Raw genomic sequence first — 16,822 nt, forward strand, 5'->3', positions numbered from 1 at the left:
AGTATAAAACGAAATTGAAATTGGAGGAGGTGGCTTACCTATGTCCTCCAACAAGAACTCAAGGATAAACACATCTTCTTTGAATGTTTCGGGAACTTTGCACTTGGCCAGATTTGGTGTGAGGATTGTTCCTTGTCCTGTGTCATAAAATTCAACTTCTTTGGGGTTGTTTGTCGCAAGAACATCCTCTTTGATGAATTCTTGATATTCCCTACTTTTCACCTTTTGAAGGGCTTCCAATATGTCTTTTTCACTTTCTTCTTCCTTGGAATTCATGAACCTGCAAGGAATAGGGACATTTGGTGGAATGGGGTTAGAAATAATTAAATTTGGAACAACCTTACCTATGGTGGGCGAATTGGGATCTTGAGGTGGCTGCGGCAAAGGTGTTTCCACCCTTGTCATGGTTTTGTCCAACTCCTCTTGCTCAAATTGTAATCTTTCATCTTCCTTGTGATGTGATTTTGATGGTTGAGGGTCCGTTCCAACCTCTTTGCCACTTCTTAACGTGATAGCATCGGTGGTTTCAAATCCTCCCTTCGGATTTACAATGGTTGAACTAGGGAGTTTGCCTTGGTCACGAAATTGTCCTACGAACTCCGCTATCTGCCCAATTTGCTTCTCCAAGTTGTCCACCCTCTTGTCTTGGATTTGCCTCTCTTTGTTTTGAGTTTGGACTTCCTGCGTCAAAGTAGTAAGTAATTGAAAAATCTTATCATTATCACTTGAATTACCTACATAGCTTTGGGCAGGTTGTGGTGGCTGCATAGGTGTTGTATAGAACTCCTCATATGGTTGCCAATATTCTCCTTGTTGAGCCTCATTGACTTGGTTTTGTGAGCCCTGCACCGAAGAAATTAATTCATTAAGAACTTGATTATAATCTATTGACAAACCTGAGTTTGGTTGGGCATATTGTATATGAGGTTGTGGTGGATGCATAGACGTTGAATAGAACACCTCATATGGCTGCCAATATCCTTCTTGTTGAATATGTTGAGGTTCCCACCACATAGAGTTTGAATGATCACTCCAATCTGAATTATAAGTATTGGAAAACACGTCATTCCTTGATTGATTATGATCAAATGTACCAACTCTTTGCATTTGGGACCTTTCCATGAGCTGTGACAAAAGAGAAGCACTATCAAGTGCCATGTCTTGCTTCTCTAGTACCTAAAATCAACAAAACAAAACTAAAATATAGACAGAAACAAAATAAAACTAAAGAGGAAGTAATAATCCAAGGGATTAGCAAAGTTGCTAATCCCCGGCAACGGCGCCAAAATTTGATGTGAGATTTATACGCACACAAATTAAACCCTCTTTTTATCAATTGTAGTGAAGAATGTAAGTAGGGATCGTTCTGGACCGGGGATTAGGAGGGATTGTTAATCACTTGGAATTGACTCAAAAACGTAGAAACACAATATAAAACACTTTACTAGACTCAAAGAATGGAAAATTAAACTTTAAAACACCAAAACAAACCAAAAGACTCAAAACAGCCCAAAAACACTCAAAACTGCCTTAAAAACACAATCTGGGCAGTTTTGAACACTAGACACAACTTTGGACGAAAATTGGTTTTAACTTGACCTAAGACACTTAAAAACACAAACTAAAGTGATTTCTAACTATTATGACTCAACAAAGTAAAGGGGGATTTTGATTTTGACGAATTTGAAAACAAAACTTAAAACTTTGTAAAACGAACAGATTTTAAACGAATTTGGATTTAATGAATGGATGGGAAGCTAGCTAAGGGGTTCATCTCCACACATGTTATACTTGCACACAAAACGATTTCTAATTGCTTTTCAATAAACCATGAATTCTCAACGCCCCAGATTAACCGTGAATTGCACTAATTAACCCTCAGATTTTCCTAACGTTATTGAATTGGATGATTGCATACGACAACCCAAAACATTCCCCACAAGTCCCCTACATGATTGCATAATAGAGATACAAGCAAGAATCATTAAGTTCTATGAAAACCATAAGCATTGACGAAGCACTTGTTACTATGATTGCATGAAACTTATGCCAAGAATTTACTTAACGCGATTGAGATCATCAACCTTTACTACTTGTGAATATAATTCCATAACGATTAGGTGAAATTTCCTTATATCCTAGCATCCAATTTATGCATGATAATTAAGCGTGCACTCTCAACCAACACACACAAATCAATGTAATTCACATAGATAAGTAAATTGAATTCACAACTTATGAAACGCAATTAGAAGTAATCAAATCATATTGCAAGCATACACATGTGTTTCGAATCCCCCCCTAGCCAAGGGGGGGTTTAGTTCCTCATACGCACAAAACAAAGAGTATTGAAATTAAACATTGAAATCAAAGGAAAAGAAACACCTAGAAATTCCAGCGACGCGAACTTGAATTGCATGAACTTCCGAGCTTCCTTCTCCTCCTCCTTGGTGCGGCAAGGGTCTAGGGACAGGTTTTAGGGCCTTAGGTGTATGGATGTATGGTTATGGAGGGATGTCTAAAACTAAGGAAAGGGGTGTTTGGTGGCTGCGGCAAGGGTGTGGGGAGATTTGGACGAATTTCTGGAGTGAATGAAGGTATATGAGAGGTGGTCATCTGATCTAGGGGTTAATATGAGTATTTATAGGCACTTAAAACCCTAGGGTAATCAGATATGGACTTGAATAACCCAAATCCACTAGGAAATAGGCTTAGAAATCAGAAATAGAGAGGGATAATGCTTCCTAGGTGTGGCAGGTATGGGATAAGGTGATAAGGTTTCTAGAATGCCTTGCAAGGCAAGGGAAATCAGATTTCTAGAAGGGTTTGGGCGCCACCTTTGTAGGAGATAAGATAAGGTTCCTAAAATCATGCTTTAAGTGCCAAATTTGTAGGGAAAAAGAGATAAGGGTGCAGCACCTTCTTAGGGATAATGTTTAGGGCTTCTAGAAAGCCTAAAACTAAGGGGAATTGGATAAAACCCACGGCAAGGATAGGATAGGGCATCTAAGGCTTCTAGAAACCCTCCAAGATAAGGTAAAGTGCATGGCATCCCTATAGGATTAGGATAAGGTGTCCTAAATGGATAAGGACTCCTCATTGTACTTGGAAACTTTGCCTATTAGGATTAGGAAACCTTGTCTTCATCATTCCTTCTTCATCTTGGACTCCTTTTCCTTCTTGGACTTGGAAAACTTCTTTGTTGCTTCACTTGAGACCATATGGATTTTGACTTTCCTACTTCAAGTAGGAAACCTTATTTGAGTAGGAATCTTCATTCTTCTAGGAATCCATCTTCAACTAGGAACCCCATTTTCATTAGGGACTTTCCTACTTCAACTAGGAAACCTTGCTCAAGTAGGAATCATCATCTTCAAGTCTTCAATTTCGTCCATCCTCTTGGCTCCAAGCATATGATGTCCATTCCAAGCTCTAATTTGCTCCAAAAGGCTCCAAAATGCATCCTTTTGCATACTTTGCCCTTAAAACCTGAAAATACATAAAACTAGCTTAAAAGACTACTTTACTAAGGAAAAACACTATAAATGCACAAGAACAAGCTAAACTAAGGTGCATAAATATGCTCCTATCAACAATGTGGTATGTGCAAATTTAAGAAAAAAAATATTTTTCATAATAGGTAGGATCATTTTACCTGTTGGGTAAAGTGACCCAACCTGTTAAGATAATAGGTGTGACACAATACGATCTATTAAGATAACATGTGTTACACGAAAGTGACACGAAAAAAGGCAAACATGACTTGTTTGCCAGGCCTAGCAAGGGGCTAGTCTATATATTTAAATCCAGCATCCTAAAATGGTGAAGCTTTCTAAACCCCCAAAAGTACCTCCGTCAAAGAAAAAAGCAAAGCAGAATTTATAAATGAGAGGTCTTTAATTCGATTCTTGCCTTGTTAGCCTATTGTGAGGCTTAACCCCACTCCTCCACCCCCTTAATATACATAATATCGTTTGCTAAAAAAAAAAAATAGAGACAGTAAGCCACTTTCAGCATCGAAGAGACGAAAATAAAAACTACCTAAAGTACCTAACCCCCAACGGGAGCCGCCGCCCCCCTTGGATAGAACTCCACTCCTCCATGCATCTCCTTCCATTAGCAGAAATGATTATTTGGTGCAGATTTTTCTCCTTATGTTTGTTGTTAGTCAAAGAATGCCGACGAAGGAAGGAGGAAAATTTCCAAATTGGCGGACTGCAATTTCATATTGCAAACGATTCATGAGTTTGTTAACGCTACATCTTATAGGCCAATTTTTTTTTTTTTTTTAATTTAATAGGGGTGCAATGACTCATGAAATTGGGTAGTGTTGGATAATATAAACATTAGAATCATTGTACACATATAAATTCAATCAATTCGAGAATATCCATATGCATCAAACAAATATATCAATAAACAAAGTAGTAAATAGAAAATAAAAAAGAATAATTTGGCTTGTATATCAAGAGAGGCGTGTTTTTCACTGTTCTAAAGCCGTAGACGCCTTGTTATGTGCCAGTTATAATGGCTATCTACAACTCCAAGATACAACCCTTGAATTTTACAGAGTATTTAATCCATAAGCATGATTACAGTAGACAGCTGCCAAGTAGTGATCAATTGCCCATCGATGATAGAGATGAATAGGAGGATAATTGGGAATATAGAGGAGGATTACTGTAGTAGGAAGAAAAGGAAAATAATTGAACGTATCTTTTAGGTTTGAGGAATTCTTTATTTATTAAACTTTTTGTTAAAAAATAAAAATAAACTTTGTACACCATTTTGTAAAGGACATGCTTATCCGCATTAGACATGACACTGCATATTTATTGTTTTAAATAAATAAATAAAGGTTGAATTTTTGGTAAAATAAATTAATTAAATAACCAACAAAGAGTTGTTGTTTTTCTCCTTAGAATCCAAATAAGCCCAAACCCTAACTCCAGTAATAAAGTTCTCTTTTCTGCTTCATACAAGTGAGGAGAAAACAATTGTTGTGAGATATGCATTTAGTCTTTTTCAATCTCATGAATAGAAAATTGTATTTAGCCTCAAACATCAACAAAACAGAAATAAAATCTCATACATTATTAAAAAGAGCTATCAAATGTTGAATTTTCATTATTTGCAAGATGTTGGATTCTAAGAGCGTCTGAATGAGACTCTGAGGATGAGAAAAGGTTTTTGACTGCAGCCTACACCATGTTGGACATTTGTTGATGAGTTGCATGTAATATTGTTTGTTCAGGTTTTAATTACTCTCCTTTTCTATGATTTTTCATCAACTTGATATGACATATGTTCAGTTTTGTATTCTATGGTCATAATGTGTAATGTTGTTTTTTTGAGTAAGAATGTGTAATGTTGTTACAAAAGTGTAATGCAAATTGTGAAGTGTGATGTTGTTGCAAAATTATCTTCACAAATGAAAATATCAAAAATAAAGTAAAAATTTGTAAATCAAACCTAGTGTGTGATTAAAAAGGTGTAAGTAGCGGGTAGCGAGCAGAATTAATAAATGTCTCTCGTGTGCGTGTTAGTACGTGTAGATAGACTAGTATTAATTAATCAGATGCACATCTACACGAGGGGAACTATTTAAAGGGAAAAAATGGTCAATGGATGTTAAACAATCTCTACGGTTGTCTATAAATTATCTCCAAATCGCTCTGACAAACTACTTCCTCCTAATTCATTTTCAACCTTAATCTAGACCCCAAACCTCTCAAACCCTCATCTCCTACTCGATCAAGAATGGCAATTAGACATGGAACAATGCTCAGTAGTTGTGATATCGATTCACTGGTGGAAATAACCTCAAGAAAGACCATCAAACCATCATCTCCAACTCCTCCTCACAATAGAATTCTTAAACTCTCTCTTCTGGACCAAATTATGCCTCCTACTGTATATGGAACTATCCTATGGTTCTTCCCAAACCACAATGCTTCTGATTTTGCTTCCAAATCTTCAGAGAGTACTACAACAAAATCTAAGCGCTTGCAGGATTCTCTATCCAAAGCTTTAGTTCAATTCTATCCAATGGCTGGCCGAGTCAAAAGCCCCGCGTTAATTGAGTGCAACGATGAAGGGGCTCATTTTCTTGAAGCCCGAGTTAACTGCCAGCTTTCGGACCTTCTCATACAACCCAATCCGGAGTCACTCAACCACTTAATGGCCCAAAATGATCCTAAAACAGCCAACGAAGCTTTGGGATCTACACTTTTGCTTGTTCAAATCAGTGTTTTCAACTGTGGAGGAATTGTTATTTCTGTGTCCGCTTCACACAAGATTGCAGATGCAGCATCACTTCTCACGTTTGTGCGAGCATGGGCAGCGATAAATCGTGATGGAGTCCTCGAACTGCAATTGGGGACACCGGAGTTTACTGGAGGGTCTTTATTGCCGCCTAGAGAGCTATCCTTGCCGTCCAGCAAGGTAAATTTGGAAATCCCAACTCAAAGTTTAGTTACAAGAAGGTTTGTATTCAATGTCTCGAAGATAGTCAGTCTCAAGGAAAAAATTGGAAGTTTTGTCCAAGCCTTCATCCCATCAACCAGCCATCTTGTTTTGGCTATCATTTTGAAATGTTCTATTGCTGCTTCCCGTCAGTGCAAGCCCGAGAGTTCAATCAAGCCAACGGTGCTGTCCCAAATGGTGAGCTTCCGCAAAATAATCGTCCCGGAGATATCAGAAAATGTCATGGGGAATTGGTTTTGGCCAATTCAAGTGTTGTTCAAAGAAAATGAGATTGAATTACACGATTTGGCGAGCAAAATGAGGCAAGGATTGACAGAATTTCGCAATGAGAAGGCCAGCAGATTTAAAGGTGAGGATGGATTTTTGGTGATATCTGAGTGTCTTAGAGAGAGGAATGATATTAACAGCGTAAATGTTTATAGAACCTCAAGTTTGTGCAAACTTCCTCTGTATGAAATGGATTTTGGATGGGGGAAACCTGCGTGGGTCACCAGCCTAAGTGTCCTCAAGAACCTAATTTTGTTGGTTGACACAAAAGAGCAAGATGGTATCGAAGCTTGGGTGACCCTTGATGAACAAGAAATGGCCATATTTGAGTCTGATCAGGAGCTTCTTGCATTTTGCTCCGTCAACCCCAGCATTTGCCATTCAGGGTTGGTCCTGGGTTTTCCGAGGCCCATGGCGAAGATCTAAATTACGCTCTTTAGGCATTTGGTCTATTTTTATGTTAATGTTGTGAATATATTTTATATGATATTGGTTGTGTAAATCTATTGTAGATTCGTACATAATCCTATGAGATTTGGAAGTTTTTTCTTTGTACAAGTTGTATTACTTGGAGAGCAAGTTTCTCTCTCCCTACTGTTTGCCATAAATAAAGGCATAAGGCATTGAGAAGTAGAATTCCTCAAGGCAATGAGTAATATTGGGAATTCCAATTCAGTATTTCTTGCTGGTATTTCCTCGCACCCCTACAATAGAGCATCATGTGTAGATCCTGGACGTATGTCGGGATCGAAGCGTGATATTTAAACACTTAGGGGGAAGTGTTGTGAATGTATTTTGTACGATTGTGTATCCCTTGATACATATATTCATCTCTTTCATTAATTATATTTTGATGTTTTATTTATCTTTTTCTTCCTAACTTTAATGTATTTATTACATTTAATCTATTGTAGGCCTAATTTACTGAACTATATAAAGGACAGAGAGAGGGTGCGGCAGATAGAGAGAGAAGAGAGAGATGTGCAATTGTGAAGTGTGTGTGTGTGTGTGTGTGTGTTTTTTTTTTCTTTTTTTTTAGCCAATTGTGAGGTGTGTGTTGTATCACCCCATTGTGCCCTTATTTATAGTAGTAGGGAAGGTTAAATCCTTACCTATTAGGATTACAACTCTAATAGGAATTAAACTACTAAAGGGAATATACAAGATATCCTTAGGTTCATAGGATTTACATAATCACATTCCTAATCTAATAGGACTGTAACACTCCCCCTTGAGTGTATAAATATTCAAACAAATGGCGCATCAGGTCTTTAGTAATGAAGTAAGTACAGTTAATGAAGTCGTCGGCATAATGAACAAATGCGAGTCTCAAATCAATGGAAGAATGTATAAAAGGTAAAACTCACAAAACCTTGCTATGGTAAAACCTAATGTGGGATAAAAACCCATAGACTAAGGAGAAAAGTGAGAAGTTGCATTAAGTCAAAACTATACGTCTTCTGGACGCAAGTAGAAGAGCTCAGGGTATAATCAGCCCAGGATGGGTACCTAGTCAAAACCTAGTTAGGTAGCAAAAACCCCAATGGGAAAAATGCTCTTAATCGTAGGGAAAAAGAGTACATTAAGATCAAGTGAGTATACTTCTAGAGACTCTCCCTGAGTTTGATAGAACTTCCAAATGAGAACTACAAGCATTGCATATGAATAGTTAGGGATACCAATCCTTTGGACAAGCTTCTGGAAGGTTGACTTCGGCAGTGATGTAATGTAGAGGTTGGCAAGGTTGTCTGGGATTGACTTGCATGACTTCAATCTCTTTATGCTTTGCTGCTGTAGACGCAATATGTCTTGGTGTTGACTACATCGATGTATCATGTCTTGGTTGGGTTGATACATGCGGCATAATCTTCATGGATCGTGCGGTGGTCCAGCAATGTTTCCACGGTGGTGCGGCGGCGATGTCGCTTAAATCCCAATATTTTTTTTTTCGAATTCTAGGGTTAAAAACCCTAATTGCTTCTAAATTAATTTCGATACTTTGACTCACAAATTCCACATAGCATAATTGCGTATTGCATGAACAAGTATATATGTTGACAAAATAGAGGGAGGAGAGAGATGTGTAATTGTGAGGTGTGTGTTGTATCACCCCATTGTGCCTTTATTTATAGTAGTAGGGAAGGTTAAATCCTTATTAGGATTACAACTCTAATAGGAATTAAATTACTAAAGGGAATATACAAGATATCCCTAGGTTTATAGGATTTACACAATCACATTCCTAATCTAATAGGACTGCAACATAATCCTAGTTTTCATTTCATTCATCATAATATATTTTTTTTGTAGACATTCAAGTAAACTAATTTTTTATGTAATATATTCCTATACAATTTGTATTCTTCATTTAGGTACATTAATTCATTTAATATATTTCGGTACATCCATCGATACAGACATTTCGGTATACATTGTGATATTGACATTTAGGTACATTAATTCAATATAATGCATTTTAGTACATACATTTGGGTTCATTATAATATATTTCTGTATAAACATCAATTTCAAACATTTTGGTATAGTCATTCGTACATTTATGTGTTTACATATTATTTTTATGTGTCACTAAAATGTGCATATTAATAAAAACAAAATTGTAATGTGGATACATTAAATATAAATACACATTAAATAACAAAAATATAATATATATATATATATATATATGAATTTTAATAAAAATACATTTCAAATGATTAAAATTAATATGTAATCTAACACTATTTTTTTAATTGTAAATTTCTATCTTTTCGAGGACAAATGTTAAAAAACTCCCATTATAGTATTATTATAGCAAGTTCGATCCCTCGAGTTTCAATCCTCTCGTCTTGTATCGCTTTGATTCTCGCTTTTTCATCTCTTCTGCATCTTCTTTGGTTTCATTTCTCTAGTTGTAATCCCTTTTTTCATTTATTTTTTATTTTTTATTTTTTTTAAAGGGATAAACTGATGGCTTCACTACGACAGTCTATTTTTTCAAGGCCAAGAAGACTCACAAAAGTATTTCAGTCTCCTCCTGACCACCATCGTTTGATTCATTAGCGTTAGAAAATCGAACCAGGAAAAACTCACAGACTCATTCCAGGCTCTCCCTAGTTTATTCCTTGATGTTGGTTAGTTTTCAGCATGAGGTTTTATTTTAAGGAAAACTAATGAAAAAAACTTGAAAATTTGAGTTTTAACGAAAATGACAAAATAAATGATAAAGTAAATAGTATCAGGATTGACTTTTTAGTGTAAAAAAGTGATTTTTCGTTAAAGTGAACAATACCGAGAATTTTTCGTTAAAATTCCCTTTATTTTATTTTCATGTAGCTTCCGCTTCTATTCTTTCCTTGTTCTTGTTTCCATGTGTCGGTTTTAGTTTATTTTATTTTTCTTGGGTTTGGCAAGTGCTATTTCTATTTGTTAGTATCCTTTGTTGATGTTACGAATTCTTAGGGCCTGTTTGGTATCTTATTCAAAAAAATTTATTATTTCTCAAAACATTTCTTAAAAACATTTCTTGAAAACAGCTTTCTTTAAGACTCAAAAACTTGTTTGGTATGCGATTTAAAAATTTTAAATCTTACAACTTAAACTAGATAAAAAGATCCAAAAAGAGGGAGTCCTAGGAGAGGGAGAAAGAGGAGAGAGGAGGAAAGAAAGTTAGAGTTGATTGAAGGAAAGAGAAAGAAGAGAGAGGATCGGAGGAGATAGAGAAGAAAATGAATGAGAGAAAGAACTGAGATAATGAAGAGAACAGATTGGAAAATTGACAAAAAATGTCAAAAAAAAGAGGCGGACAAATAAAGAAGAAGAAGAAGAAGAAGAAGAAGAAGAAGAATAAGAAGAAGAAGAAGGGGAGAGAGAGAGAGAGAGAGAGAGAGAGAGAGAGAGAGAGAGAGAGAGAGAGAGAGAGAGAGATTTGGAGTGAGAGGGAAAGAGAGAAAAAAGAAATGAGTAATTTTAAGTTTAAAAACTATAAAAAGTCACTTTTTGTATTTTTAGAGAGTAGACTATATTTTTGAATTAGTCTTAAATTCAGTTTTTAAAAATAATCCTGCCAAACAAGTTTTTAAGGCTTAAAACTTGAAAACTATTTTAAATTTAAAAAGTTAAATTCAAGTAGAGTACCAACAGGTCCTTAGTTTCTTAATTGTCTTCATCATTACCGTACTGTGATGGTGTTTTCAAGTTGTCAACTTGTCATTGTGAAGGTAGAAAGAGCAAAAAAATGGGGTCAAACAAACATTGCCCTCTCGTGCTTTGTCTGGACAAGCATTGGCTGCATACGCTTGATCCAAGATGGATGATGACCGTGTCATCTTCAATTGACAACAGCATGTTGGACCTTTGATGAAAATGTATTGACGGCTGCAGTGATGATTTGTAATGATGGGGGCGCTAGTTTTCTTTCCATACACTTCAACGTTAGTATTGGTTTCGCCATTGACAAGTATATAATTAAAACTAAATTATCAATTTTGCACCTTAGATGTCAGGGGAGTTGTTACATTTCCAGTTTTAAATGAAGTTGCTCTAATTAATAGTTGACTTGTGTGTTTAAGAAACAAGAGTGGACTAATGACTATTATGGTACACCTTAACAGTAACATAATTCAATAAAAAATAATTTTGTTCTTATTGTAGAGTAAAAAATAATCAAGAAAATTATAAAGGTGACATGTGGACTTTTGGGTAAAAATAACAAAATTACCCTCGAGGCATACCGGGATTCCCACGCACATACAACGGACAATAACAGCTCAATCAAGGAAAAGTCAATGGTGATCAAAATGGTATTTATCCAAATCCCTCTCATTACTCGTCATCAAATCCTTATTCAAAAGGTAACTCCCAAATTTCCCATTTAAATTAGGATTAATTGCCACGTTAATTGCGAGATATTATTTCACATAATATCTCGCAATTATTCACACAATTCCACCATATATGTGAAGGAAGATTTGTGAAAAACATGTTCATTTAAGCAACATCAATAGCATGCAATTAACAATTAAAGGCGGAATCATGCTTGTATGCACTTAAAACAAAACATTTACCCATGAAATTCAAAGCCTAGTAGATAGGTGAACCAAGACTCAACTCAAAACAAAGTGAGTTGAGAAATCAATACCTTTGTAGATTCCTCTTTGCATAAGCAAAGGCTAATCACCCAAAGAGAGGGCCTTCATTCCTTGCATCTTAGATCCATGGATTTGGATGGATGAAAAGGTTTCTCCAAGTTCCCAAAATTGAGAACCTCTAATGATTCATCACCAAGGCATAATGAAGAAGAAATGAGTGACCTTGGAGGAGTTTGATTGCTAGATGATCCCTCCAAGGTGGCCTAAATTTTAGAGAGAAAGGAGAGCTTGTGTTCTCATCCTTTCCCCAAAAATTACCATATGTAAATTTTAGGCTATAAAGTCCTTTATATAGTCCCTTCAAATAAGTGACCTAATGGACCAAAAGCCCTATTCTTCTAACATGGCAAGCCTATAGGGTTTATTGGGCTTTCAAGCCCTTTGTTTATTCAAGTTGTCATACAACTTGAGTTAATGGGCTTGACATTCAAATCCCATTGGGCCTTGCGGCCCAAAACTAACCCGAGGTCTTTAACGAACTTATTCGTTTGATTAATTAACATATTAATTAATCCTAGCCTTAGATAAACAATTAAACCATTTAATTATTCTTACTCATCTCCGTTGTTTCTTCAAACTCTACCTTACTCGGTGAACGATCCATTAGGTTCCTTTTAGCGAGGCAGTGGGCGATTAAAACTCTTTCTAATCGATTGTGAATTGAAACTTACTTTCAATTCTCCCGTTAGTGATAATACACTTTTAGGGCTTCCACAAACCATGGTTGACGCCTAGCAGCATGTCATGGTTACCCAAGCTAATCAGAAGAGGTGGATAACCTATTCAGTTTTAGGATTACAAATGCAATACAGTCTTTCTCTAATACAATACTCTTGACCACATTGTTTGGTTTGATAGTTTATTCATGTCTACTATCCAATGTGAGTCTTGTGCTTATATGATTACCTTGAATGTGATTTGGAACACATTCCTAAATCTCATTCATACTTTGGCCAAAGATTCTTAATCATATCATAGAGTATTCTCCCTCAAACAGTTTGAAGGTTAGAGATCCCTTGTTGCGCATTCACTTGCCTCCATGGCTAAGTGGCTTAACCCCAACGATGCCATGGACACCCTCATGATGGAGTGACTTTGACATAATCAAAGATTAAGGACCTAACCACAAGACAACTGTGATGCCTCAGGTCAAAAGACTAATTTGCATTATCCCAACCATGAGTTCTCATGTGACATGAATATGAGAACTCTTCGTTGATCGTGTTCAGTGAACTCATTCTCTATTGAGCACCTACGTACTTGTCTTGATGTCACACACACCAATGACTCGAGACTAGTCACTCTCCCTGAGAGAAGACATAGCACGTACTGATCTTAACGGACTGTCAATGCCCAATTGACAATCCTATGATCAGGAACGTTTAGGATGTGTCAACGAAAGAATGGTCTCATGAATCTAACTTCTTTAGATCGCATTCTTCCAATCACATATTCCTTGGACTTATCGTTTAAGCATATAACATTTATATGAGACGGCTCAAACAATAATGTTTGCCCCTAATATTAAACTAGATTAGTTTAACATGTGAAATGTCCATAAAGTATCATCATATGATTGGTTTTAGGGCACATTTCCAACAATCTCCCACTTGCACTAGAGCCAATCAGCTTAGTCATCAGTGATGATACCTCTTCTGTAGTCATTTCATAAATGGCTGAGTAGTAGGCCTAGACAATGGATATCTATATGTTATCCATAGAAGTAACCTTGAGAATAACGACGTCACCATTATACATGATTCTCAATCATGTGGTTCAGTCTCTCATTTGAGTTCGGACCTTGATGAGACCTTGATTCCCTGGCTTGAGCTATCGCCCCATTAGTGTCATACACTTTCTGGTTGGAACCGAATGGAGAGTTCATGAATGAACTTTCCCATCCAAACAACAATGTTGTAAGCTTCTATATGGCAATATATTTTGCATGCATGATGGAACACATTAAAGTCATTTACTTTTAACGTTTCCACCCAAATATCTCTTTAGTCATAATAAAGAGATATCTCATTATCACTTCATTCATAATGAAGAGATATTCTATTATGGATTAGATTCATAATCTAGATATTCTATGATGGATTAGATTCATAATCTAATACATTTACGCTTCCATTACGTTACTCTAATTCTTCCTCATTCTTGAGGAATCCATCCTTAGTATTTCTTAAATACCTAAGGATTCACTTGACAGTTGCCATGGTTCTGATCCTGGGCTTGCACTGATATCATCTTGTACCGTTCTAGGTACAACTTATATCAATGTTTTCATACAATATGTAATACATAAATCACGTTTCTGCGTATGCATAAAGGATTCTATTTACGCATTATTTCTTTGGGAGTCAAAGGGTACATTCCCTTTGAGAAGAACAACTTCCTAGTCTCATTAGAATTGTCATTCTAATTGAAGTTTATCATCATATAAGAAACTTCCTAGCATCTCATTGTCTATTTTAGGGATTGATATAATCCAATTATATCTTGAAATCTATCATTATAGATTTCCATCCCATGTATATAGACTATGTCTCCCATATACATTCTATCATTATAGAATGTTTAAAGTCATAACTTTAACGATGAAGAATTCCTTTCATTTTCAAAATTAATATATATCATGTATATATATTCAAATTTAGGAATATGATCAACTCCCACTAATCTTTTGTAAACCTAGTAAACAAAAGATTCATTTACATCTTTATGAGAAATCAAACAATTGATCTTTTCTCATAAGACGCTTATAGCTCCCACTAGCTTGCTAAGATCCATGATGGATGGATCTCTACAACTAACATGTCTTAGAAGTATATATCATATATATATGGGTAATTGATAATGTCCAACGAACTAAATCTTATTTATGTTCATTCTTCTCCTAATGGAGAAATTCAATATCTTACGATGCTACTTTCCTTGATATTTTTTTAAGGAAATTAATCTAAAGTGTTACTTTTTCCTTGGATCAAATCTAAGGATGTAAATACTTTAGACGTCTTACTCATCTACTTACATTTCTTGAATTCTTTGAAACCTTTTGCAAAGTATTCGGACTTGTGTTTATTCAAAATAAACTATAGTCCAACCAAGAGTGATCTTCGGTGAATGTCATACAACATGAGTAGTATTATGTTGTGGACAAGTGCCACTAACATCTAAGTGAATTAACCTTAACAACTTTGTGATTCTTTCTTCTTTCCAAAAGAATAAAGATTCGAACATTTCGCCTCTATACAATTTTAACAAGAAGGTATTGGATCCGGATCTAACGATCCAAAGCATCCATCTATGACCAACTCGTAACTTATGTTTTAGAGGTATCACAACTCAGTTAGGATTAGTCACTACTTTGCAACCTTTTGGGTTTTAAGCATCATCGTATTCTAAACAGTTAAACTACCACATCATCTCTACTATAGAGACAATTAATTAGATTACCATAATCTAAGCATTCATTAATAAAGATCAATGTTTTGTCAAACAAAACATTCATCCATCTCTACAACTGTGACGGAATTATGTTCCTTTAAAATTGGGACGTAAAGACAATCTTTGGTTTTTCCAATTTCTTTGGTAGTTCATATGAGGAAGTAAGTACAATCCGCTTTTGCAGAGATCTATATTTGATTCACGTTTCGAATGTGAAGTACTTTCTCTTCTCTCATTTATCTTCTACTTCTTATTAGCCACACTTTTACAACGATTGTAAAACATAGTTGCTAATACAGAATCATGTATTCAAGTAGAAGAACCAACTGTTTTGAATTATTCAAGAACATTTTACAACACCTTCGAAAGGTGTGTTCTTGACACTTGCAAGACATTTCTTGCAAATACCCCTTCCAATGTCCATCCTTTCATAAAGAAAGTTTGTTCCCTTGGAGTTATTTTGCCTTCTTCATTTGACTTCCCTTTTGATTACAATAGTCATGGTCCCTAAACTCCCACTATCTCTCTTGAAACTCATTTCAAATGTGTTATACACATCAAACGATTTGGAGAGCGTGCGGTTATTGTTCACTATATATTTTACAATAAACTTAGTGAACCATTAGGATAGGGACACAAAGGTGAAGTCCTTGCCTAGTTTCCGTCTCGTTAAGTGGTTTAACACTTCAACACTCAATGATTCAAAATCATCATAAGTCCATGTTGATGGACTATTTTTGTCAACCAACCATTATGTTCTAAACATAATTACAAACTTTCAAGAGTTGTTCAAGGCAACTCTCATTTCTTCATACAACAATTTGTAAGTGAAGAATCATGGCACATAAAGTGTCCATGCCCTTGTGCTTACTTCTCAAGTTCCTTGTTTATGTAACAAAGAAACAAGCACTAAAGTTTGTGTTGATTAAGGGTTGTTCAAAGCAACTCTTATTTCTTCATACAACAATTTGTATTTGAAGAATTATGACATTAAAAGTGTTGTCCTTCTCATGTTAGACTTATCTAACATATTCTTCCAATGATACATTATCAATAGGAAGATTGTGAGGATGAGACTACTTAGTTACATCTACAAGCCATTAAAGACAATCTATAGGATTGTAGAACTAAGTCCGGAAATTAAAGCATTCGGCTTTTCTTTGTCAAGTTTTGGATAGCGTTTGCAAATATATTGGTAAACAAATACATAACGAATATAAATTGATTGATTTTAAGCCATTTGATTCGGGTCTTTAAATCAAATAGCACCACCCACTATTTTTGGCAAATTCCATATCCCTCATCGGAATTCGAGAGTTTTGGAGGAAACTCTTAGTAGGGTATGGGAGGCTCACTATTACCAAGCCCACCTCACGATGATACGATATCGGCTAGCATTAATAATAATGAGAGAGTATGCTTACTCATTTGCATCTCTTGCAAGAACCCATCTTATTTGGCCTCTA

General features: G+C 35.7%; 1 protein-coding gene across 1 annotated transcript; it reads left to right on the top strand.

Moving 5' to 3' along the window:
* Window positions 1–5,682: 5,682 nt before the first annotated feature.
* On the top strand, window positions 5,683–7,296 carry LOC125471558 (acyltransferase Pun1-like). The gene has a single exon (XM_048572112.1). The coding sequence runs from the start codon at window positions 5,761–5,763 to the stop codon at window positions 7,177–7,179; it is 1,419 nt and encodes a 472-aa protein (XP_048428069.1). The 5' UTR covers window positions 5,683–5,760; the 3' UTR covers window positions 7,180–7,296.
* Window positions 7,297–16,822: the final 9,526 nt, after the last annotated feature.

The sequence above is a fragment of a genome, unplaced genomic scaffold (genome assembly GCF_019419815.1).
Source record: "Pyrus x bretschneideri cultivar Hongxiangsu unplaced genomic scaffold, Pyrus_bretschneideri_v1 Contig109, whole genome shotgun sequence".
Classification (NCBI taxonomy): Eukaryota; Viridiplantae; Streptophyta; class Magnoliopsida; order Rosales; family Rosaceae; genus Pyrus; species Pyrus x bretschneideri.

Excerpts from the sequence above, each read along its gene's own strand:
- LOC125471558 (XM_048572112.1), top strand. The coding sequence starts at position 5,761 with ATGGCAATTAGACATGGAACAATGCTCAGTAGTTGTGATATCGATTCA.